This window comes from Mirounga angustirostris, unplaced genomic scaffold, assembly GCF_029215605.1.
Source record: "Mirounga angustirostris isolate CCGP_5_RB_7025 unplaced genomic scaffold, mMirAng1.0.hap1 SCAF_12, whole genome shotgun sequence".
Taxonomy (NCBI): domain Eukaryota; kingdom Metazoa; phylum Chordata; class Mammalia; order Carnivora; family Phocidae; genus Mirounga; species Mirounga angustirostris.
The window spans coordinates 86,776,343-86,802,164 of NW_026991720.1; the positions used below are offsets into that span (position 1 = coordinate 86,776,343).

At 41.9% G+C, this 25,822-nt stretch overlaps 1 protein-coding gene across 1 annotated transcript in view; it reads left to right on the top strand.

Annotated features, from left to right (window-relative positions):
* LHFPL3 (LHFPL tetraspan subfamily member 3) overlaps positions 1-25,349 on the top strand; it is a 412,245-nt gene extending 386,896 nt beyond the window's left edge. Inside the window, exon 2 of the mRNA XM_045865043.1 lies at positions 25,039-25,349. Within this exon, the coding sequence (XP_045720999.1) occupies positions 25,039-25,349 (311 nt within the window). The remainder of the gene's footprint in view (positions 1-25,038) is intronic.
* Positions 25,350-25,822: the final 473 nt, after the last annotated feature.

Sequence of the window (25,822 nt, forward strand, 5' to 3'; positions counted from 1 at the left end):
GACTCTTGATTTTGGCTCAGGTCATGATCTCAGGGTTGTGAGACTGAGCCCCAGGTCAGGCTCCAAGCTAGGCATGGAGCCTGCTTAAGATTCTCTCCCACTCTGGGGCGCCTGGGTGGCTCAGTCATTAAGCGTCTGCCTTCGGCTCAGGTCATGATCCCAAGGTCCTGGGATCAAGCCCCGCATCGGGCTCCCTGCTCTGCGGGAAGCCTGCTTCTCCCTCTCCCACTCCCCCTGCTTGTGTTCCCTCTCTTGCTGTGTTTCTCTCTGTCAAATAAATAAATAAATAAAATCTTAAAAAAAAAAAAAAAGATTCTCTCCCACTCTTCCTCTGCCCCTCCCCCACTCTAAAAAACAAGAAAGAGAAACAAAACTGAAAGTATCACAGTTCCAGATTTCAAGTTATATTATGAAGCAGTAGTAATAAAAACAGTACATACTGGCATGAAAATAGACACATAGATCAATAAAATAGAACAGAAAACCCAGAAATAAACCCACAGTTACATGGTCAATCTTTGACAAAGCAGGAAAGAATATCCAGTGGGAAAAATCTTCAAATGGTGTTGGGAAAACTGGACAGCAACATGCAAAAAGAATGAAACTGGACCACTTTCTTACTCCATATACAAAAATAAACTCAAAATGGATTAAAGACCTAAATGTGAAACCTAAAACCATAAAAATCCTAGAAGAAAACACAGGCAGTAACTTCTCTGACATAGACAGTAATAACTTCTTTCTACATATGTCTCCTGAGGCGGGGGAAACAAAATCAAAAATAAATCATCGGGACTACATCAGGCCTCACAAATCCCCTGGGATCACTGAACTCTGCATTCATTCCCCAATCTGAGAGTCTACCCTTCAGTCCTGGGCTGTAAAATCACTTCACCCCTTGCTGCCATGCTCCCCTCTGCACCCCAAGAAGACCACCAGTCAGCATCTTTAGGCATATTCCACATCCCCCACAAGTGAGGACTGTGTAGGATCTACAGGCTGTGGGAAATCAGTAAGAGCTGCCTTGAGTCCTCTCGAAATCCACAGGCCACACCACCACTTCATTTTCTCCCCTCCCTTCCCAGTATTGCCTCAAAGATGATCAGCAAAGAAAATACTGGTCCCCTCTGTTTTTGGCTTTCCTTTTAGCCTATGTGAAGTTTCCATAATTTCTCTAACCACCCAACCTCCTTGACCAAGGCCCAGAATGGTGGAGCCCCTGGATTCATGAGGGACTCAGTCAGGCTCCTCCCCCTTTACTCATTGCCCATGAATCTCTCCCTCTCCTGATTCCACCAACATGAAGGGCTTTCCACTCCTGCCCTGGGGTGGGGGGGAGTGGATGTGACTCCACATGACATATTCTGCAAGCACTATTAAGTCATCTGTACTTGGTCCATTGGTTGACTCTGAAAGTTGAAAATGTCTGAACTGCCTTTATGTTAACATGACTTGAAAATGTGTTTTGATCTTGCGTCACATGGTGTATTTGATTATATTTCCTTCCTCTATGGGTGACTCAAAGGAGAGTATCTTTAGCATAGAAATTAATGGATTAACTTTTCTTACATTCCATCAGCTGTTTAAATTCATGCCATGTTTAATTTACAGAATTTAATTTCTAGTTTTAATTACCTTTTTGTCTTGCATTATTTGATTTTATTATATCCTTCATTTTTCCCCCCAGACTTCCATCGTATTCTCTATCCTGTTAAATCCCTTTTTCTCTAGAGCCCCCCACCCCCCCACCCCCGCAAGCCAATCTGCACCAGTTTATCTCTAGGCCTCCTGCACATTCAGTAATATGAATTGCTCTTTATTACTCTTCTGGTGTAGATCTACTGTTTCAGGATCCCATGCCTTCCTCTTGCTTTCTCTATCTCTCATTTTGCTGGAGCATGTCTTCAAATAACTCCTAATAATAGGTGTTTCAAGTGGTAAACCTTGAATCTTTGTATGCCTGTAAAGGTCTTTACTCTCTTCTCCCATTTGATGAATAATTTTTCTGGATGTAGAATTCTGGGGTGAAAATCCTTTTTCCTCTTTAAGAAATTGCCATTTTATTTTCAAGCATTCAAGTGTTGCTGATAAACCTGATGTCAGTCTGATTCTTCTCTTTTGTAGGTGAAATATTTTCCCTTTAGAAACTGTTAACATTACTTCCTCATCTTAGGCGTTCTACAAATTTACAAGGACATGTGTTACCTAATTTCACTCATCCTTCTCAACATTTAGTGAGGTTTTTTTAATCCAAAAATTCACATCTTCTGTGATATATATAGAGAGAGAGACAGACAGAGACAGACGGACAGAGGAATATTTTTCAGCCATAAAAAAAAGAACGAGATCTTGCTTGTTCCAACAATATGGATAGACCTAGGGAATATTATGCTAAATGAAATGTCAAATTGAGAAAGACAAATACCAAATGATTTCACTCATATTTGGAATCTAAAAAACAAAACAAATGAGTAACAAACAAAAAAGTTGAATGAGACCTCTAAGCACAGAGAACAAACTGGTGGTTGCTGGAGGGAAGGGAGTCGGGGGATGAGCAAAATGGGTGGAGGGGGGTGGGAGGTACAGGCTTCCAGTTATGGAATGAATAAATCACAGGAATAAAGGGCACAGCATAGGGAATATGGTCAATGATAGATACTCAAAAAATTTTTAATATAAATAAAAGAATTGGAAAAAAGAACAACTATATAAAAATTAAATAAGATTTTGATTTTAAGACACTTAATTTTGTTAAATTTACCTATGTGGCAGAAAATTATGAAACACACTACGTTTAAGAAATGTGGATTATGGGGCGCCTGGGTGGCTCAGTTGGTTAAGCGACTGCCTTCGGCTCAGGTCATGATCCTGGAGTCCCAGGATCGAGTCCCGCATCAGGCTCCCTGCTCGGCAGGGAGTCTGCTTCTCCCTCTGACCCTCCTCCCTCTCATGCTCTCTGTCTCTCATTCTCTCTGTCTCAAATAAATAAATAAAATCTTTAAAAAAAAAAAAAAAGAAAGAAATGTGGATTATGGGCACCTGGGTGGCTCAGTCGGTTAAGCATCCAACTCTTGATTTCCATTCAGGTCATGATCTCAGGGTCGTGGGATTGAGCCCCACATCGGGCTCCATGACTCAGCGCAGTCTGCTTGAGATTCTCTTCCTCTCTCTCCCTCTGCCCCTGCCCTCACTCACACTCTTTTTCTAAATAAATAATTAATTAGTTAATAAATAAAATATTTTAAAAAGGAAATATGGATTCAAATAAAAGATTCTCTCCAGAAAAAAAAATTTACATCCTTCAGCTCTGAGAAATTCTAGATTTCTGAAAACTTCTATTTGTTCTGACTTCTTGTATGGCATCCCTTTCTTACTCTTTAGAGGATATTAACTAGAAATTTCTTTGTGTGTATGGGGGAACAGTAAGATTGTGTTTTGTTTTCCTTTCTAATTTCTTTTCCCTATATTATTTTTTATTCCTTCAGTGTCATTTTTTTCCTGCTTATTTTTCTTATTCTCACTTATCTCACAGGCTCTCCTCTAATATCTGTTAATCCTTAATTTTCTATTCAAAATTCGGAATGAGGCAAAAATAAGCTCATTGGAAACCCTGCATATCTGAATAGGGCTTATTAACTGGTGGACTTGAAGATAAGCAGACAATAAATTGGCCTTTGAAAGAAGAAACAAAAATACAAAACAGGACACTCTTCTCTTCAAAGCCAATTCCCATACTGGTTGCCTCAGTTCTTCCCAGACAATTAATTCAATTTCTTTAGAGAAAATTCTCCAGTTATTTTGCCTGGGACATAAACTCCTGACGGGCATTACGCACCTAGGAGGAGAATAGGCCAACTGTTCCAGATAGATACCTTCAACTCACTCCTATTTCCTCCTTCGTGTCTCGTCCTTGTTCTACCTGGCTTTTCTAACTTCCTGATAGGATTCCTCCTCAGCTGTGGTCCCTTCATTTCATATTTCGAGATGAGGCTGCTTCCAACTTATTGACTCATTCACTCCTCCTCCATGTTTCTGTATAATTCTGGAAGGGCTCAGCTGCCAATAACAGCTCTCCTCTTCATCCACTTTCTTGTTTGTTTGGGAATCATCATTTTTCCTGTAATGTGAATTTAATGAGAGTCTCAGAACAATGATATAAACATGTGCCATCAGTCTGCTGTCTTGAAAGGAAAAACTTAGTCCTGTACGTTTTGATACAAAGACTTCCTTCCATTTGTTCTAGATCTTTTTTTTTTTTTTAACTTCTAGTATCTATTTAATTTCCAAGCTGTTTTTTGGATCATCTCATCTTTTTATTGTTGATTTCTGGTCTTTTCAAATCAAGATGTAGCTTTTTAAAATCCCAACTTGAATGAATTTATTTAGGCTCTTTATCACCAAATTGATGTTTGTAAGTATTCTATGGACTCAGATGATCTATTCTGTTTGTAGGGTAAAAATTCTATAAATGTCAAATAACTTGACCTTGTTGATTATGTTATTCAAATCCTTTGGTTTATTTATTTTTAGACTATTTTATCTGTCAAATTCTGAAAGAGATTTATTAAAATCTCCCAGTGTAATTTTATCATTTTCCCTCCAAATTTTTAGCAAATTTTGCCTGGTCTTTTGCCAGCTCTGTTTGTACATAACTTGGTTATGGCTTGTTCTTCTCATGGATGTCATCTTTGGTAGTATATAAACTTCTTTGCCCCATTAAATGCTTTTGACTTTGAATTCTATTACTCCTACTTACTGTGCTTGCATGAACTAAGTTTATCTTTGCCCATACCCTTATTTTTTATCTTTCTTTGTCACTTTATTTTAACTGTGATTCTTGTTGACATATAGTTGGATTTTGTCTAACTAAATATGATAGTGAATTTTGATAAGGAAATGCAGACTTTTCACCTTTATTGTGATAACTGATATTCTTTGTGTTATTGCTTCCATATATTTTAGATTTAATAATTAACATCCTTTATTTTTTATTTTTCCCTCCACTTACTTTATTTACAAGTGTTTCTCAGTTTTCCCCCCTTAGGTGGGACAGTGCGGCTAGAAGTGGCTGGGTTTGGGCATTTCCCTTCTCCCAGGTTGAGTAGGTTCTGATAAAATCCTAATAGGTTAGGCTCTGGTAAAACAGTTTCCCTTGAGGGCAGGCCTTGTTAAGAAGAACAGAATGCTCTAGTATATTTCAAAATGGTTCCTGTTTCCCTCCCGCTGCTGGAAGCTGGGGGGTGGGGGTGGGGGGGATTTTTCTTCCATCTTTACTGTGAGGACCTGGCAGAGCTCCAGGAGGTAAAACCCACAAAAGTGTGGAGGCTGAACTATGTCTGCCCCCCCAACCCGGGTTTTTAACTCTGGACTTGTCCACGATGAGCCTCCAGCAACTCATCGATCACAGGTCAGCTATCCCTGCCCCAGCCATGGTTCGCGAGGAGGTTTCTGCTCCAGTAAGTTGGATGCTCTGGACCTGCCTATCTGTCTCTCCAATTGTGAGGGCAGCGGTTTGCCCCGTGACGTCACTTCCCTGACAGACCTGAGAAGTTTTTTAGTTTGTTCAGTTTTTTACTTATATTTAGGATGAAGTGACTTCCAGGCTCCTTACATGATGGACTGGAAACTGGCAGTTCCTGTCCTTACTTTTAGGGGTTGGCTAGTTCTCTCTTCATTGCATCTTTTTTGCCCCGTTGATTTGGAAGTATTAAGGCATTGTTTTCAGTTCTGCCAAGGCTTACCTTCTCCCCCGAACAGGTGTAGTCACACTTGTCTTTCTCTATTCCTATATCAGAATTAAAAGGGTCCTCCCACCTCTCTTCTTGGCCTACTCAGCCCGCATTCCACAAAGATGGAATATTTAGGCTGTTATAACTTCTTCCTATCTCCAGTACTCCTCTTGATGTAGTGTCCTGAAATGGGTTCCTACCAACTCTTCCCTTCCCCACTCAGTGTTTAGAGACGTCACCTTGATAGCTTGAAATTGGCCATGAAGGGAGTATTTATACCCTGAAAATTGGCAAGCACTACAAAGCACGGCTTTGGTTCTTATCATTTTTCCATAGGGTGAGTCATTAATCATTTACCAGCACACTGCTGCATTTCTGCTTCCACTAAAGTGTGTGGGTTTTGCTGGACTGCTGCAGAATTTTAGTTCAGGGACATTATCTACCCTTTTGGTGTGTATATATATTCTTTTTTTTTTTTTTTTTCCAAAACTCCGTAACACGCAATAACTAATTGCTTTAACTAATCTGTTTGTGCTGTCATTGTTGTGGTCACTTTCTGTGTGGGAACTTAAAAGATTTTTTTTCTAATCTGAGGAATTTATAAACTTCACCAAGATAGAGTGAGGTACATAATTTTTTTTTTCATTAATCCCACCTGAGTCTTGGTAACTGTTATTAATCTAAAAACTTACCTTTTTCCAGAGAAATTTCCCTCTTTTTTAAAAAATGTATTTCTCTATATATTCCTTTTTTTCTTTTCCTGGAGCTCTTAATACAGCAGCCCCCTTACCCACAGCTTGGCTGTCAATGGTTTCAGCTACTCACGGTCAACCGTGGTCTGTAAGCAGACAATCCTCCTTCTAACAACTCATCATCAGAAGATCGATTGTAGCCAAACACTATGTCACACCTCACCACATAGACATTTTATTATCTCACATCCTCACAAGAAGAAGGGTGAATACAGGACAATAAATTATTTTGAGAGAGAGGGACCACATTCATGTTACTTTTATTACAGTATATTGCTATAATCATCCTGTATTTATTATTGGTTGTTGTCAATCTTCTCCTGTGCCTAATTTAGTCATTAAACTTTCTCATGGGTATGTAGGTGTAGGAAAACACTGTATACATGGGGCTCAGTACTAGCTGCAGTTTCAGGCATCCACTGGGGGTCGGGGAATGGTATCCACTGTAGGTAAGGGGAGAAAAAGCAGGCACTACGGTATTTACATTTTAAGTCTCTAGCCTCCAGATCTCTTGTCTTCTTCCTCATGTCCCTGGGATGTTGTTCTTTTGTGCCATTTGTTCTAAAAGGTCTTCCAAACCCTCTTTCAGTTCTCACAAACAGCTATCTTTAGGGGTTTTTTTCTTCTTTGTAAATTGAGGACGTCTTGGATATTCTAGCTTCCTCTCCTCAAGGAATACCAACACTTTGTAGTGTTCTGTCCCACTTTTTTTTTCAGTTCTGTGGCATTAGGACTCCCCAGGAGTCCAGTTCAACTTTGCCTTCTTGCCTTGTGTCTCTAATTCCCCCTGAAGACATCATCCTTTCTTTGCCTGCGCATGGTTTATTGACCTCCGGTCCTCAGGTCGTTGAGGTTCCCCAGGCCATGAGGTTGGGCATGAAAACTTCTTTGGCTTTTGTCAGCAGCTAGGCAGTCGGGTTGGCAGGCTCTACACGGAGGCAGGAAGGAGGCCCGTCTGGGAACAAGCAGCAGTCCTCTCTCTCTCTGCAGGCACCGGAAGCAGCTCAGCCTACCAAAGCGTCTCTGCTCCAGGCCATGAGGTCTGGCAGCTCCTCTCGGGAGCATATTCAGCACATGCACACAGGTCTCTGCCCATCCAGCCCTCTCAAGGAGCCGGAAATTTGGAGGCTTCACACTGCTGTTTTCTCCACTCCTCCTCAACACCACGGGGAGCAAAGACCTTAACTCTCAGCTTGGCGCCCCCACGCTCTACCGGCAGCCTCATTTCTCTCGTTGTGTTTCCAGAGGAGGAATGAGTCGGGGATGTGTTCTCAGGCCTCCATCTCCCCATACTTTTTTCTTGGTGGCAAAGCATTAATGATGGCATAGACCTACAGTCTGACCCTGTTTCTAGGGTGTAGTAGCCATTACCCAGGACCAGACCAAAGCAATGGCGGGTGTGGTACTTGTCAGTACCTAAAACGCTCCAGGATATCAGTTGCTGCCGGCTAGTGATAGCACTGGAGGATGAACCAGGCGGGGTCATCACTCACAGGGAGGCCTTGGCAAGGACACTGCTGTGTAGGAGCTGGCCCTGGCCTGTGACTCAGCATTCCAAGGGACCACCGGGTGTGAGAATCACCAGCACCCGTGTACCCTGTCGGAGCTGGACAAGTCAGGCCAGACGGGCAATATTCTCAGTTTCCTGACCACCAAGGTCTCACATGCAAGATCATGCATCCATGATGTAGTTCGTTCTCCAGGGGGGACAGAGCTACAATTTAAGTTGAGTCAGGATCACATCCCAGTACCACATCATTTGAGGATGTGTGAACTGACTGTGTTAGGGTGGTAAAATGTAGGTATTAACTATTCCCTGGAAGCCAGCGTTCAGGCTGGTGTGGCATAGCTTACAAAATACCCTCTGATGGCCTCCTCTCTTCAAACAGGAGAAAGGTCATCATTGGTCAGTTGTATGGGTGATGTATGTCTTGGTAATGACATTTCAATGATCAACAGTGATGTTAATACCTCTCCAGACTGAGTGACCCAGCCATGATTCCCATTCTTGGCAACATCTTTAAAAAAAAAAAAAAAATTCGGGGGCACCTGGGTGGCTCAGTCGTTAAGCGTCTGCCTTCGGCTCAGGTCATGATCCCAGGGTCCTGGGATCGAGGCCCGCATCGGGCTCCCTGCTCTGCGGGAAGCCTGCTTCTCCCTCTCCCACTCCCCCTGCTTGTGTTCCCTCTCTGGCTGTCTTTCTCTCTGTCAAATAAATAAAATCTTTAAAAAAAAAAAAAATTAAAACTGGTAGACATGAGTAGTGGCCATTGTCCCGGGGGTGGGGGTGAGGGGTGGTAGCTAAAAGCTCCGATGCGCAACTACATTGATCTATGATGTATGATACGGATCAGTATCCTGGTTTATTGGTGCAGAATGAGGAGAAAACAAAAAAGAAGCTTTAGATCTTCATTCTCCATTTGATACCAAGCATTCAATAACCCGGTTGTGCCAGAGGAATAGTGGCATCCTCACTCAAGCACACCCAAAGCACCACCTCCAGTCAAACCCAGTATCTGAAAGTGCCTGACAACAGATGGATGGAGACCTGTGTTCATGCTCCATTAGGTTTAATTCACTCTAGACCACACCACTTCCCAGAGTGTGTAGGGTTCAGTCAGGGAAGAGCCAGAAGCGTACGTTTTCTAACCAGCTGTTCGGTGAAAAATATATTTTGTCAAATTTAGAATTGTATCAGCCAGAGATGAATAAAATAAACACTACCTCCCTGCCAGGTGTGGAAACTTCCTGGTCATGTTCAACGTGCATAATCGGGACCTGGTCGGAACCCTGAGGATGCATGAGCCACCATCCAGAGGAGAGTAGTCTGTAATACGGCAGCAAGTGATGTCCCAGGAAGACCAGTCTGTCATGGCCACATGCCAACTGGAACCCCCAGGAACCTCAGTGGCCTTAAGGAATGTAACCATCCCTGATAGAGGTCCTGCTGGGACCACAGAGAGAATGTTCCTTCTCTCCCTCTGACACATGAAGAGATTTAGGTACAGAGCTGTGCCTTTTCCATTTTCTCTGGTACCGATTTTTTGTTTGTTTGTTTAGATTTTTCAGTACACTGGATCCATCCTGCCTTATAAAAGACAGGATGAGTTCTCCACTGCTTTCATCTGCATGACTGAAAAAACGTCCCGCAGAATGTAAGGAACCAGTGTGATCCCCTACCCAACGCAGGAAAGGGGATGCATAAAAGGAGAAGAGGTGAGGTTTAGGGAGACATATTTGGCCATGACTACCAGCCAAGCCAAGCCAAACCAAACGAGTAATCTAAAACCATGAAATGGTGCTGACTTCCAGAAAATACAAAGAAGGAAATCCGGAGGGACATCAGAGAGGCCAAAGTCCTAGGATATGTCAGAAATAAAAGGGAAGAGGAGAGCAGAAGTGTGGGTGCCTAGAACTCTTTTCCCCTCACTTTCAAGGGCCAGCTTGGAGGGTTAGCAGAAACAACCAAACACCCATTCCCATACAGAAAGGCCCAAGAGTGAGGTTCTGGTCAGCTTTTATAGTCTACAGATCACTTCACATTTCTAGGTAGCATTCTAGGATCTGGCACTGAAGAAGATATGAGGTGTCCTCATCCAAAATATAGGAATAGGAAGTCATTTTTCCCTGAAATGTGGGCTCTTTCGAGGAAACATAGCTCTCACTTTGGAAGCATCTAGTGTTGGTATCTGTTGTTGTCTGCACTTCAGTAGAAGAGATGAGCAACACACCACACTACTGATGATATAGGGAGCTTGAGTTTGAATCTTACTGTAATAAAACAGAAACATCCCCAGACCTCCTTCAGCTTGAGACTAAACCAAGTTCACTTTTCTTTGCCTAAAATTATTACCTTTTTAAAAATCTCTTTTTTCTCCCTGGTAATTATAAGTTCTGCATATTTCTATTTTGATACTAGTTACCTTCCTATTCTTAACAGTTATATTTATAGCTATATGTGAATATTTACATGCTATAATTAAATAGACATGCCCCCCCCCACACACACACACAGACACTCTTTTACTTCCCTCCTCCAAATCTCAGTCTTCTGTCCCCCATCCTCTTCCAAATCTTAGATCTGGTTGAAAGAATAATGGTCTGAAACAAACAAACAAAAAATCTTAAATTTGAGATTACAAAGCTTAGCTTGGAGGTCCAAATGTTATATGTTCATTTACACAGAGCAGTCTGTGTCTCCCTTTGTCCTCCCTTGGTTATTCGTTACAGCAGTTAAACTGGGTACCTTTTCGATTACAAGTCCCTTGACAAAGGGAATTAGATTTGTTTTAATTACCAGTATCCCCAGGCCTGCAACATAAATAATAGTTACCTGACTGAAGAGGCTATTTGCCAGGGATATGTAAAATTGCTTTATGTCTGGCCATTCAAAAAATGGCACCTCGTAAGACTCTCATCAGCCACTGACAAGAACTCCCTTAGCTGGGAATATATTGCTCTAAAGTTCAACAACAACAAAGATCAATGAAGTTCCTACCTTTAGTTTACTGAGATTTTGCTGCCAGTTATTTCTAGGGATGTCATTTTGACAATTCAGAATGCCAATACCTTGAGATAAATCGGTCCGTTTCTTAATGTTCATGGGAACTCTAGCATTGTTCCACCACAAGACAATTTCTCAGTAATAGCCTTCTAGCGATGTACTGCAATACAGATATTTGTTGGTGAGTCCAATTTTTGCATTCCTTCCAACCTACTTTGACCTTACTTGTTGACTGTACTTAATGAAGTCACAGTCCAGTCTTTGCCAGATTATCGACATCAGTCTCACCAGTTCTTAGGTGAATCTGCTTCTCTTTAAGCATTCTAATTTTACTGTCAGAGAAAAGCCATGTGTCTTCCTGGAATAGGAAAAATTAAACTCTATAACTGTATAATGGTTAAGAGATGGAACTACCCAAGGTGTCAATCCTGGCACCTTACTTACTATGTGTGATATTTTTCAAGTTACTTAAGATCTCCCTTCTTGATTCATCTTTTATAAAATGGGGGTAATAATAGTACCTACTTCATAGGGGTGTAATGCAGTTTAAATGAGTTGATTCATATAAGAGAGTGCTTAGCACAAGTATTCAATAATGTTCGCTCTCATTTTCACATTACCGGAATACTCAAGGCAAATGAAGACACTACTGGGTTTTGCTCCAATTTCTCTGACAGATCTTTTCTTCTTCACACTACTAATTTCACTGGGGATTCTGGACTCCCAGAAGCCTAACTGATGACTCTGGCTTTATAGAAAAATAATAATATCATTAGTGTCCAGAGATCAGCACTGATCACATGGGAGTCATGGGTAAGAATTGAGATATTGAGCTCATCCTACACACTAGACCCATAACTAACTTCATGCAACTGGTTCTGGACCTCCCAGTATGTTGCCTGTCTTTGTGAAGATACGTTCAGAGGGTGAAGGTTGGGCCACAGGTTGAATACATTAGTACCTAGAGATAAGGGGACAGAACACATATGTACTCTTACTCAAACTTCCAAACGTGTCACCTGGCAGAAGTTTCAGGAAGCTTTTATTTAGCTCTGTCACTCTGCAGATACCACAGTGTTGGATGTTGATCACCCACATTTTAAGGAAGAATGGAGAAAATATAGTCTCTGGTGACGGACTCTACAGGGCTGGAGCTATTGAGATGGCCTTGTTTGCTGCAGTTTAGATGAGCTTAGCCAGATATTTGTTACAACCCCAACAGGAAGCCAGTGCTGAAAGGGAGAAAATTGGGACAAGCAAGACTGATCTTACCCTGAGCCACTACTGGGACTAGCCAGTGGCTCAAAGGATTGCAAAGTTAGGCTTGATTCAAGCTGGAGGTAATGTCCAAGGCAGAGAGTGGGCAAGCGGTGGATTGGGTCCTGCAGCTAGAAGGCCCATAAGTCAAGGCCATTCTGAACATCACTTGCTTTGGTCAAGGTAATCCACCTTCTTGGAACATAACTCCAGCTTGCCTTTAACAGCATAAGAAAAAGAATTTACGTAACAGAGCCAAGCAAAATATCAGGACTCCAGACAAGCAGACTGAAAAGAAGATCAAATGTTGGCCCCAACAAGAAACCATATAATCAGGAAACCAAGACAGAGCCATGTCACAAGCTGAGAAAACCCAACCATGATCCATGGAAGGCCAGTTGTGAGAGGCACGGGTGCTCAGGGTTCATCCCATATAATAGATCTACAACTGACTTCATGTGCCTCTATCTGGACCGCAGGAGCTACAAATCAGAAGACGGGAACAAGATTACACCAAGACACTGCTATGTATCATATTACATGGTAGGTAGAATAATGCCTCCCAAAGATGTCCACACACTAGCCCTTGGAACCTGTGACTATGTTAGGTTACATGGAAAAGGGGAATTATGTTTGTGGACACAATTAATTTTGCTGATCAGCTGACCTTGTGATGGGGAGATTATCCAGGTTGGCCTAATCTAATCACATGAATTCTTAAAACTAGAAGGAGAAGAAGTAAACAAGAGGATCAGAGAGATGGTACACAAAAAAGACTCGACTTGCCATTGCTGACTTGAAGATGACCAGGGGCCAGGAACCAAGGAATGCTGGCACTCTCTTGAAGCTGGAAAAGAGAAGAAAGTGAATTGTCTTGCAGAGCCGCCAGAATGGAATGCAGCCCTACAACACCTTGATTTTAGCCCAGCCAGACCCATATCAGAATTCTGATCTACAGAACTATAAGATAATAAATTTGTGTCGTTTTAAGCCACTAGGTTGGCGGTGGTGATTTGTTGCAGTAACAATGGAAAACAAATGCACATTATGAAGAAAGGAATATTTAGATTGCCATTGACTCTAGAATCAGCCAAACCATAACTTGTCTCAAATGATATTTCTTTTATATACAAAAAGTGACTTCTCCTTGAAGAATACAAATAATACCTTGAAGAGGGGGAGCAGACTTGTTGTAGGGGGGAGAATGTGTATTCATCTTCTCTTACTCCCTGGAGCTGAGCACAAGTCAAGCTAGGGACCGGACCCAAGCCTGGATCACAGCCATTTTAGACTGTTCTCAATTTCCATTCAGAAATGTTAAGTTCTGCTCATGGTCCTATATTTGTCTCCAACAAGAACTAGTATCTGCTACTCTGTCTGGGCAAACAGGTAACTAGTACTCTAGATTCAGATAGTGGTAAAAGAAAAAATAAAAGAAGAACAAGGAAATTCTTTAGTGAAATGAATTAGAACAAGTGTACCATCCTATCACTTTATTAAATGTTTCTAACTAGCAGAGTCTATCAGTAATTCACATGACCATCATCCCAGAACTTAAAATGTTTTAGATCATCACAGTACTGTATTTCCATGGGTAAACCCCAGCCTCAGCTGGGAGAGTAGCAAATGAATCACAACAGATTTTTTTGTATTCCCAGAAGGAACCTGGAACCTGTGGATAAAGGGTGAAAGTACAGAACCCTGAGGGGAGGAAAGATCCCCAAGGGCAGACAGCAAAAGCCCAAGCTCCTGCTCAGGTTCTAGAACTTACCCTCAGCCCTGCCTGAGGCTACTCTGTAGCACCCAAGTTCAAAGCAAAACCACCTTCTGGGCATTTCACTGGCAGGTTAAGACTCGGTTAAATTTCATTTTAGTCAAGGGAAGTCATTGTTCTGATTCAAGCATTGTTCAAATGTCACACTGGTCAAGGTTTTATCTATAAACTTTTGGCTACTGCTTTCAGAATTTGAAGTTGAAAGATGTGCGAAAATTTTTTGACAGAACATTTAACACGCTGACTTCTTTTACCCTCTCTTGACCTGGTTTTTGTCCCACACTTTTTTTGATACCTACTGCCAATTCCAATTCAGTTTCTCTGGGGAGTTTCTTGTTCGGAAGCTGTAGCATTCTCTATAAATACATAAATTACCAGAAGATCTTGCCATAGATTGGTTGAAGCCTAACATATCTCAAATTATTTATTTTCCAAAGTCTGGATAATTTGTTTTGAAGAAGCAGCAAAGAAAATGGAAAGCTAAAAACACATTTTAAGGAAAATCTGCTGGGAAAAGGGAATAAGAAATAAAAAGGGGAAAAAAGGGAATTTAAACAATTTGCCACAGTTGTCTTTTTCTTTAGATTTTTGTTTGTTTAAATGTCATAAATCAGTTCCTCTGAGTCCACAGAACCTTCATCTTAAGCATTCAAGGGGTGAGGGGATGGGAGGGCAGAAGTGACACTGAAGAGAAGCAGAATAGACGTAAGGAACCATCAGCTCGTAGATTTTGTTATCCAGAGCCCCATCATGCTGCTCTGCCCTTTTCAATGTGGTGGAAAAGTAAGTGCCTGGTCTAGATCGTGTCTGTCCTAAATGATATTATGAGTCCTTTCTGCAAAGAGAATGACAGCACTCTATAGCTTATACAACCGTTCTTTAACTGTGTAAGGACCAGGCCTGGTGTAGAGGGATATATAGATAAAGAAAGGTAGGGCAGGAAGTAAGTAAGTAGGTAGGTAGGCAGATAGATAAATAGATTGATAGGTAGATGATTGAGAGATAGATAGATAGATAGATAGATAGATAGATAGATAGATAGATAGATAATCAGCTTAAACTGTGAAAAAGCACAGCCTGGGAGTCTATTAGAAATGTGAAAATCTGTGCATCTGATCACCCCTTGGAAGTGAGATCCATGCTTACAAAGGATGGTCATCTTTCTTGAGCTTGGTCCTGCTTCTGACATTTTTGGCATGCAGTATTTAGTTTTTCCACATGTTTCTTTTGAACAATTCATTTTTGCCATTTGAAGTTTCTAAAGCATTAAAATGTTACTTCAGGAGAATAAAATCAAAAGTGAGCAAACAGACTCATAATACAGAGAACAAATTGGTGGTTGCCAGAGTGTTGGGGGGGGGAGGATGGGCGAAATAGGCAAAAGGGATTAAGAGGTACAAACTTTCAGTTATAAAATAAGTAAGTCATGGTGATATGAAATACAGTATGAGGAATATAGTCAGTAATATTGTAATATCTGTGTATGGTGACAGATGGTAACTACACTTATCGTGATGAGCATTTACTAAGGGATATAAATGTCAAATCACTATGTGCACCTGAAACTAATATAATATTGTGTGTCGACTGTACTAAAATTAAAAAAAAACATAAACATATAAAAGAGAGCAAGCCATAGAAAAGAAAAGCTTGCCACTGGTGCCATATTCCTTTCAGGAAAGCGTATAGAAATGGGCACTCTGGGCGCCTGGGTGGCTCAGTCGGTTAGGCGACTGCCTTCGGCTCAGGTCATGATCCTGGAGTCCCGGGATCGAGTCCCGCATCGGGCTCTCTGCTTGGCGGGGAGTCTGCTTCTCCCTCTCCCACTCCCCCTGCTTGTGTTCCCTCTCTCGCTGTATCTTTCTCTGTCAAATAAATAAATAAAATCTTTAAAAAAAAAAAAAAAGAAAGAAAGAAATGGGCACTCTGCCTCCAGGGGCTCCCACAGGCTTGGGAGAGCTCATCCTCACTGAGAAGGAATTTCCTTGCTCCTCAAGTTACCCCTTGTGCTGAGAAATGAAATCCTGGTAACCAGATTGGCCGCAGATCCCTGACCTTGTCCAATGGCGGCCAACAGTGACCTTCCCTGAGTCCCGTGGTGAAGCAGGCGAGAGCCAGTGCGCCACCCGCGTGCACCTGCTTTTCAAGAAGACACGAGTCAGTTCGGGAAGCATTCTCCAAGCTCGTTATTTCCCATAATATGTGTATGCATGGAGCATCAATAAGTACAGATTGATTCCTAACTATGAGTAATATAAGGTAAAGAGTAGGTAGAATTCAGTGATCTCCGCCGGCCTCCTTGTTTCACGGATAAAATAGCCGCGGTACAACGAGCCACATGGGAAACTGCTGGCCGGGGAATTATTAATCTGGGTCGCTTTGTCATCCTGGCTCCAGCGGATTTTGCTGAGAGGATGGTGATACATGTACTACAAAGGGTTCTGTTCATATGGTTGCATAGAGGAAGAATCTTTTCTTCAGACCCTATGTCTGAAATGCAGTGTAGATTTTCGCACATGAAAATGTTGCCTGAGTCAAGGGCTTTCCTGCAAAGAAACAAACAAAAACCATTTCAGACGTGTTGGAGACCTGTCAGCACCTTCAGTTATGTTTATGAAAGTGTCCATTAAAACAATGTGTCTACTACAAGCCAGAGAAGTTACTCAGAAACTTCAGTAGAACATAGTTGATTCGTATCTTTATTTTTCCCCGAGGGAGGTATTATGTTACATGCAAGTAACCATGTATAAATTAAGAAGGTACATATGTATTCATAGACATATATATATTTATACATATAATCTCAAAAGGAATATAAGAACATATAAGAACGTCTGGCTGACACATAGGCAACTTAAAATATCAAGCCAAAAAATCAGGGTGGATTTTCTTGTGAAATGTGTATAAATCCAAATATACATGTATTTATGTAGTAAAACCTCATTAATTCCCGTTCGACGCATGTAGACTTTATAACTAGTCAAATGCTCTTGGCATTATGTATAAGATGAAATACTGATTAGGTGAAACAGTAGTGTAAACAAAAGAAATATTTATGCATATAAAAGCTCACAGTTTCTAAGTATCGTTTTAGTAGTAGCTCTCGTACTCAAAGAATAAATGTCTGATTATAAACACCATGTTAAGCAATACCAAGATTCTGTAAGTGTTCTTAATACTAAAACCAATGTTCTAAAGTGATTTCACGTGCATTATTATCGTTAATAAGGAAAGGGTAATAGCATAGTTGGTGTTAAAAGCATGGATTCCAAAACTAGACTGTCTGATTCAAATCTGGCTGTCCCATTTGTGAGCTTTGTGTGACCTTCGGCAAGGTATTTGAAAGTTCTGTGCCTCAGCTTCCTCATATGTAAAACAGAAAATAACGTTGGGGTTCAGAGACCGTCTGTCCCCCCTCTGCAATGGACTGGATTTTTATGTCTCCTCAAGACTCATAGGTTGAAACCCTAATCCCAGTGTGATGGTATGAGGAGGTGGGGCCTTTAGGAGGTAATTAGGTCATGGGCGTGGAGCCCTCATAGATGATTAGTGCCTGGATAAGAAGGGGCTAAGAAGGGGCGGAGAGAGCGAGAGCTAGCTTTCTCTCCACCCCGTGAGGATACAAGCCAGTCTTCTGCAACCCAGAAGAGGGTGCTCGCCACAACCCAACCATGCCGGTTCTCTAATCAAAGACTTCCAGTCTCCCAGACTGGGGGACCCTCCTCAGCTCTGAACCCACTGAGAAAGAGAATTGGCAGCAGGAACCCAAAATATCCCCTTTATTATGAGAAAGACTAGGTTGAAGAAATGGCTCTGGGTCGCTCGGCCAAAAGGACTTCCTAAGCTGCTCCCTCAGAATTAGGCCTACTTACCTTCCCACTCTTAGCACTGGAAAAGCAAGCCCGCCCTGTGTTCAATCCCCAACGCAGAGGAGTGGGACACGGGCCTCGTGTAGGCAAACAGCACCTAAGGTAAGGTCAGGAGGGGGCTGGGCCGGTATGCCCAGATTTTCCTCCGGGAAATCACTCCATCTCCATGGAGAGGAATAAGGTGTGGGATAAGGCGCCAAGAGTATTTTAGGAAAAACCCCTTTTTGTGGAAACTAGAAAAGCCAAGAACAAGTGCTCTCATGTTCCGCTTGGCTTTGAGAATTAAATGAGATGATGTGCACTGTACCCTACTTGTGAGCGTTAATAATTATTAGCTATTATGATGTGTGTTATTCTTAACTAAGTCACTATCAAGAGTTTAAGGAATTTGACTGGATCCAAGATACATGTCAAAAGCCGACTAGTGAACATCCTAGAGATCAGAACTGCATCGTGTTTTTAAGTTCTAAATTCTGATTTGTGTTACCCTTGGCTATTAAACCTCAAAATTTGGGTAAATGAGCAAGTGATGTTGTACCATTAATGGTTTTTCCCCTTGTCTGGCATCCTCTTTTGGAAAAGCTTTTTCTCCACTATGTAGCTCCTAAGTGCAGGTGTGGGCAGGTGCCTGATTAGCCCTTTCAGTGATGCTGGGGGCGCGCGGCTGACTCAGCGGGAGGTACAGAGAGATGCATGGCCCTTTCCCCGGGCAATGAGGGCTGAGCATCTAGGCAGCGTGGAGGAGCTTTTATCATCATCACACACCCCTGTCTGACTCTTCTCTTCGGAGAGCCCAGTGTTTATTCACACTTTTTCGTCCCCCGCTTTCTAAGGGATGTGGTATCTTTTGTGCTATGAGCTCAAGGTAAATGCTCGTAAAATTATACTGGGTTTAAGACCAAAATTGATCAGGAGCCCGTTTGTTTTCTCCGCCGGACTCTAACCCACAGTATTCCGTGTCCTGGGTTCCCTGGCAACTCAGTTACCCAGAGGTAAACTGAGGTGTAAACATGATACCTTCCGCAGATGTATAAATACCGTGGCTCGGGCTTGTTGGCTAATGAAGGAGCTGTGGGAAGGGGCGCCTCTCCTTCCCCAGCTGTTCGGAGTGACAATCACCGGAAAGTTCCCTCGCGGAGCGTGGCCCAGGCTCTGCTGCAGTCAGTTCCTTCAAGGAGCGCAAGCCCGAGTCATTGATGGGGTTAAATGAATGCAGGCTCGTTTTTCCACCGCGTTCCCCGCGACTGCTTCAGCAACATGAGGCAACTTATCGTGCTTTTTGTGCAACAGTGCGTGGACTTTTTAAAGAATGAATTTAGACTTCTTCCTGTCCCCAGAATAAGCCATTCTCAGGTTCAAAGTCCTGATTAGGGGAGTTGGACCAGCGGCGTCGGCAGGCCCACGGGACCCACATCATCGCCCTCCCCCACCCACCCCCTTGCTTTTCTCATCTTGCTATGTTTTCCTTTGGAGAAAGACCCCATTAAAAACCCTGGTGGAGTTTTCTAAGGACGTTTCCTTCACAGAGCTTACATTTGGCTCTTTGGCCAGAAAACTGACAGAGCAGTCAGCGGCTCTAGGGAGTTTCTAGTTGTTTGTGTTCGGTTTCAGAAGAACCCACTGTGGGCATCATCAGCCTTCAGGAAGAGGGTTCTTTTGGAATGTGAATGCTTCCTAACCATTTGGAATACGCTTAAACTTGACCTCAACCGTACTGTCCTCACAAGGACATCCTTATTATGTGTTCTAAGTTAGAGGTCCTGACAGCATACAGTAAGGACACGGGTTTCTTTCCATCATTGTTCTCTACTCACCTCCAGCTTGTGAGCTCTTTAACATTCAAAAACGTTCTCTGATACACTTCCAGAAAACCTGCCGCTGAAATGAAGGAATCTATCGCTCCAAGGAAGTTAGTCATTTCCTAAGGTGACATTCTAATAAGAAACCCATTTGGGGATAATAGTCCAATTGGAACTAATTCTCCATGTATTCCTCATGGTCAGGAAATAGCATGTCCAAATTAATCAAATGTCCCGGTGCCTTGTGTATTCTAATGTTTAATAGAGTGATGCTGCTACATCTTCTAGAATGATCGATTTGTAAAGCATTAGAAATAATTATAAAACCAAGAGGAATATTATTGAATTTTTCATTGACTGAGACATTAGCCTAGGATCTTGCAGGTACTGCTTAGGATTAGGAACAGCTGTTGGTTTCCACTGGCTATACACATTGTGCAGGTTAATAAGGTTCTGGCTAATAGGATGCCAGAAAACAGAATTTATTACAGCGCTCAAGCATTAATGTGGAACATAGTAATACCTTTCCAAAGAAACTAACAGGGCCTAAACTATTTTAATGGCTTCAAATAATCTTAAATACACTATAACTTTGGGGGGACTTCGCATTTCAAAAATAAAATAGCCAAGTAGGGGAAGTTTGGATCAGGGGAGAAGAATATGTATATTTTGGTAATACATTGTCAGAAACTAAAATTTTTGTTATGTAATGGCCATGTGGGAACACAGCTTTCAAAAGGATAGGATTTATTTATTTAAAAATTGGATTTGGGGGCGCCTGGGTGGCTCAGTTGGTTAAGCGACTGCCTTCGGCTCAGGTCATGATCCTGGAGTCCCGGGATCGAGTCCCGCATCAGGCTCCCTGCTCAGCGGGGAGTCTGCTTCTCCCTCTGACCCTCCTCCCTCTCATGCTTTCTCTCTCTCTCAAATAAATAAATAAAATCTTTAAAAAAAAAAAAATTGGATTTGGGGCGCCTGGGTGGCTCAGTCGTTAAGCGTCTGCCTTCAGCTCAGGTCATGATCCTGGGGTCCCGGGATCGAGTCCCACATCGGGCTCCCTGCTCGGCGGGAGGCCTGCTTCTCCCTCTCCCGCTCCCCCTGCTTGTGTTCCTGCTCTCGCTGTCTCTCTCTGTCAAATAAATAAAATCTTTAAAAAAATAAAAATAAAAATAAAATAAAAATTGGATTTGGGGGCACCTGGGTGGCTCAGTCACTTAAGCATCTGACTTTTGGCTTCAGCTCAGGTCATGATCTCACAGTCCTGGGATCTGGCCCTGCATCAGGCTCTGCACTCAATGCAGAGTTTACTTGTCCTTCTCCCTCTACTCCTCCCCTCCGTTCGTGCTTGCTCACATGCGTGCACTCTCGCTCGCGCTCTCTCTCAAACAAATGAATAAATAAAATCTTTTTTAAAAATTGGATTTTAGTCACAGATTTCACTTACAAAGCTTTAAAAGCTTTTAAATGCAATTGAGCTTAATTTTTATTCTATAATAGGACCATCCAGATTTTCAGAACAGATACATTAGAAGAAGACCAAATGTTTCACTTTAAAAAGAAGGCCAACAAGAAGTGAGTGGGGCATCCAAGACATTCCAGTGCCCTGTGGCCTACCGGACACCTGGTGTGGAGTACCCTTACTCGGGGGAGACCTAAACATTTTCCCCAAGAGGCCGGAGCCCGACGCTGTCAGCCCAGGTTTTATCCTCAGATTTCTCTGAATGGCTACTCCCTTAGCCTATCGACAATAAGAATTCCATTTCAAAAATTCTGTTTTGTAACTTTGAGCCAAATACCGTTGCATAAAATGAAGCACAATTGCCTGTCCTCTATCGCCTCAGATTCATCTTGTAAAATTTGATTAAGGAAATCCTATCCTTTGAAGATAGGGAGCAATGATAGAACCACTCTTATTCTCCTGTGGTTTTAGTTTCAGATTATTAATTCTGCCTCTGTTTTTATCCTGATCTGTAACTCAGAATTTCTAGAAATGGACCTTTTAAGATAATCTACCCTCAGTGTAGGAAGACCTTGACAAAAGATGTCTTTATTGATGTCACCATTCCACAAATATCCTGTTGCAGTGAAGTTGTCCTGCAATGTCCAATAACCTGCCCAAACCTGTGTCACTTGGTGATTTCTATTAAGTTTTGCCAGAGCTATAAGTAATATAAGAGTGTCATTCTCCAAGTGATTCCCATTCATAAAGGAAAAATACTTGGTTTTCATTCTTTCTGCATCAGAAAGTAATTTTCTCATACATAAACATTATTTAATGTGTAAAAAACATTTAGAATATTTTTACAATCTTCCAAGTAACATAGTATTTTTAGAGGATATTTTTCTCAACTGTGGTTTGGATTCAAGCATCTTGTGTGTCTTCCCAAAGAAAGTTAATTTTTGCTCATGGAAACTACATTTTTTTTTTTTAATACACAGATCATCATTGCTAGAAAGACCTTGGAGGCCATGTTGGTATTGAGTGCTAGGAGATAACAGAAGGAGTGGGAATTTGAAATATTTTGAAATCATCAACTTTTTTCTTTTTTTTCTGTTTTTAAAGATTTTGTCAGAGAGAGAGGGAGAGCACATGCACGCAAGCACAAGGAGGGGGAGTGGGCAGAGGAAGGAGCCTGATGCGGGATTCGATCCTTGGACCCTGGGATCATGACCTGAGCCAAAGGCAGACACTTTACCTACCGAGCCACCCAGGCCTCCCCATCAACATTTTTCTAATTGTTCTCCTGAGTACTTGTAATCTATTGTCTGATCATAACAAAATTATCTCTGTTGAATGTCCCCTTTTAAAGATGAATCTAAGTAGATTTGTGACCTTGGGTAGTTGTAATATTGACTTCTATAAACTATATATTGGAGTATACTGTTTAGGTGTTTTAGTTCATTTACTCATTTGTTTTACTTTCCCATTCAAAAGTATTTTAGTGCCAGCTATCTACAAGGCATTGTTTTAGGTGCTAGGAGTATGGCAGCTTACCAAAGTTTCCTTCCTCAGAAAGTTTACAGTCTGTTAATTGAAATACTAGTAAATAAGTAACAAATGTAAAAAGCTACAAGGACTCTAAGTAGGTACAGTCAGTGGCTACAGGGGTTCTGAGAAGGGCAATATTGTAGGTCAAGAAGAATTTGAGATGGCTTACTTTGTGGGGGGTGTTGCATTTGACTTGATTGTTGAAAGATATTTAGGAGTGGACTATTTAGGCACAATGGTGGCAAATACTGGAGACAGAAGAAAAAAAGAGAATGATCCCCAAACTTGGTGCATAGACAGGGAGTCAGGTGTGGCTCAACCCAAGTGAAATGGAGAGTCTAAAGGGGAGGGGAGCTGGGAAAATAAGTGGGGGCTAGATCATGGAGCCTAAGATGTCTGCATGTTCTTCAGTACCAGTGAGGGGTGAGGGGGAAGCCACCGAAGGTTTGGAACATGATGGTCTCAGCAATCATATGTGATCTGGATTAGAGCGAGGTGAACTGAAGGCAGAGGGAAGTTAGGGTTCCTTCTGAGACATAATGAGGCATAAACTAGGGAAGTGTCCATGACACCTACTTATGCAGAGATCCTGCACACGTACTGTTCTGTAATATAACATGAGACACTAAATCCAAGTTCTCCCGGGCAGTCTTCCCTCTTGGTCTCTGCGTCCTCCACACCTGCCTGTGGAGTCATGCTCCTATAAAAAATAGGAAATCAGGTGTCCACTGCTGGCTTGTTCAAGAGGTAGCAGCTTGCCAGCTTCAGGAATTGTTTGGCCCTGACCATCACACAACTGTACATTGGTTGTGGCGTCATAGTCTTCTTAAGTGGCATGCCCTGGAAACCAGAACCTGCCTTGAGGCATAGCCCCTGCCTCCCTTGCAACCTCAACATGATCACCTTCTCCATCCCATTACTGATCTCCTGGTCGCTCCTCAAATACCCCAGGCCTCTCTCCAACCCCAGGTCCTTTGCACATGCTGTTGCCTGGAACATCTTTCCCATCAATTTCATAGGTCTAGTGCCTTGTCTCTTTCTGGCCTTCGCTTAAATGTCACCCCCTCAAGAGGCCTTACTGTTATTCTTTATCCAAGCCCTTTGTTTCTTTCCTACCTAGGACTTCAACTTCCAACTATTTTATTTGCGTGTTACTCATTTTTTTTTTTTGCCTCTTTCCCTGCTAAAACATAGTATAAGCCATGTCTCTTTTCTTGATTGCTGTTATCTCTAGCACCAGGAAAGGTGCCTGGCACTCCATAGGAGATCATCAATATGTAGCTGTTGAATTAGTGAATGAACCAATGAATTAGTGAATTAATGAACACACCTGTTCAGAAAGCCCTCCATAACCTAAAGCTATCTTCATTTATCCCTAAATAATTAAATATAGAGTGGCAACAAATGACCACTTATCTTCCGTAATCTGCAAAGTGACATATTCTATAAAAAGTGTTCATAGGATTCCCATAGTGATATTTGGGAGATGGAATATAAGTATTCTGCTTAAATTCCTGAATTTCCATTAAAAATTCTGGTACCACAACATGTTGCAGTTTTTTTCAGCCTTCTAAAAATGAAATAGAACAGAGATTAGAAAAGAAAATATCAGGGTGTATTGCATCTGCTAAGTATAGATTCAAGAAACTTTTCTGTGTGTGTGTGTGTGTGTGTGTAAGGAGGTTCCAATATGAAATTATTTTTTACTATGACTCAAAGTCCACCTACACTGGGTATTTTCCATGTTATCCTAATTCCTTATCTGGCTGCTGTGGAGCTCTTCAAAGCCAGTGTTGAACTGTCATTCTGCAGTGTTATGATTCCTTATGGTTTATTTGCAATGGAAGCCTTCTCACAAATGCACACCAAAATTCGATTTTTTTAGTATTTTCTTATAGATCAGCATACCTTAACCTCTCTCAGAATGCTCAGGCTCACGATAAAGAGTGCTCCCAGAGCTGCAGGGCTAGGCTGCTTTTAAGTAAACCGGCGGAGTGGGGGGAACACCCACAAATATTCAGGGTAGGAGAGTGATAAGATTTGCTGTTCTTTAAATCAGGAATTTGAGGGCATCTGGGTGGCTCAGTGGGTTAAGCATCTGCCTTCAGCTCAAGTCATGATCTCAGGGTCCTGGGATGGAGTTGAGTCAGGCGCCCTGCTCAGTGGGGAGTCTGCTTCTCCCTCTCCCTCTGCCCTCCCCCCTGCTCTTGCTCTCTCTCATGCTCACTCTCAAATAAATAGAATCTTTTTTAAAAAAATCAAGAATTTGAAGCAATGATTTGACACACAGTAGCAGTATTTATTAAAATAACATTTATGTTAACTACTTTGTTTTTTCCTTTTTTTCTCTCTCTCTCTTTCTCAGCTGCCTGCCTTGTGCTTGGCTGTATGATTTTCCCTGATGGCTGGGATTCAGATGAAGTAAAACGGATGTGTGGAGAAAAGACAGACAAGTACACTCTCGGGGCTTGTTCAGTTCGCTGGGCGTACATCCTGGCTATTATTGGGATTTTGGATGCCCTGATCCTCTCATTTCTGGCATTTGTGCTTGGTAACCGACAAGACAGCTTGATGGCAGAAGAACTGAAGGCAGAAAACAAAGGTAAGATTCCTCTGGGGAACTCTTATCTCTATGCCTCAAGCACGTCAAGTCCAGGGCTTCCCTTGTGGGTCTAGTTTGCTGCGTCTTTCAATGCTATCTAGTTCATAGACTTTCCCCTAGACTCAACTCAAGAAATTTACACAGTTGAAATACAGGATTTTCACACTTTACCTTTCTAAGGTTCTCAGAGTCCATTATTATTTAAATGCATTTTTCCAGTTTCTTTTACCCTCCCTAAGTTAAAGGCTATGATGCAGCTTGCTTTTTTTTTTTTTTTTTTTTTTTGGTCTAGTTGGTTAAATAGAGAGTACATCCTCTCCATGTATTTCTGCTGTTTTCCAGATTGAAATAAATGCCTGGGGGGATCTCATAAAACCATCTACAAACGTCTTTATTAAACTGTTCACAATCATTTATTTGAAATCAGACTCCTCCTCTCAGAGAGAAGGCACGATATTGGCCCTAAATAGTTAGGGGTTTCAACAGTTACCTAATTAACTGAATTTCAAATGTGTTATCTGGATGGTGAAAAGTTCTCCTATTTACC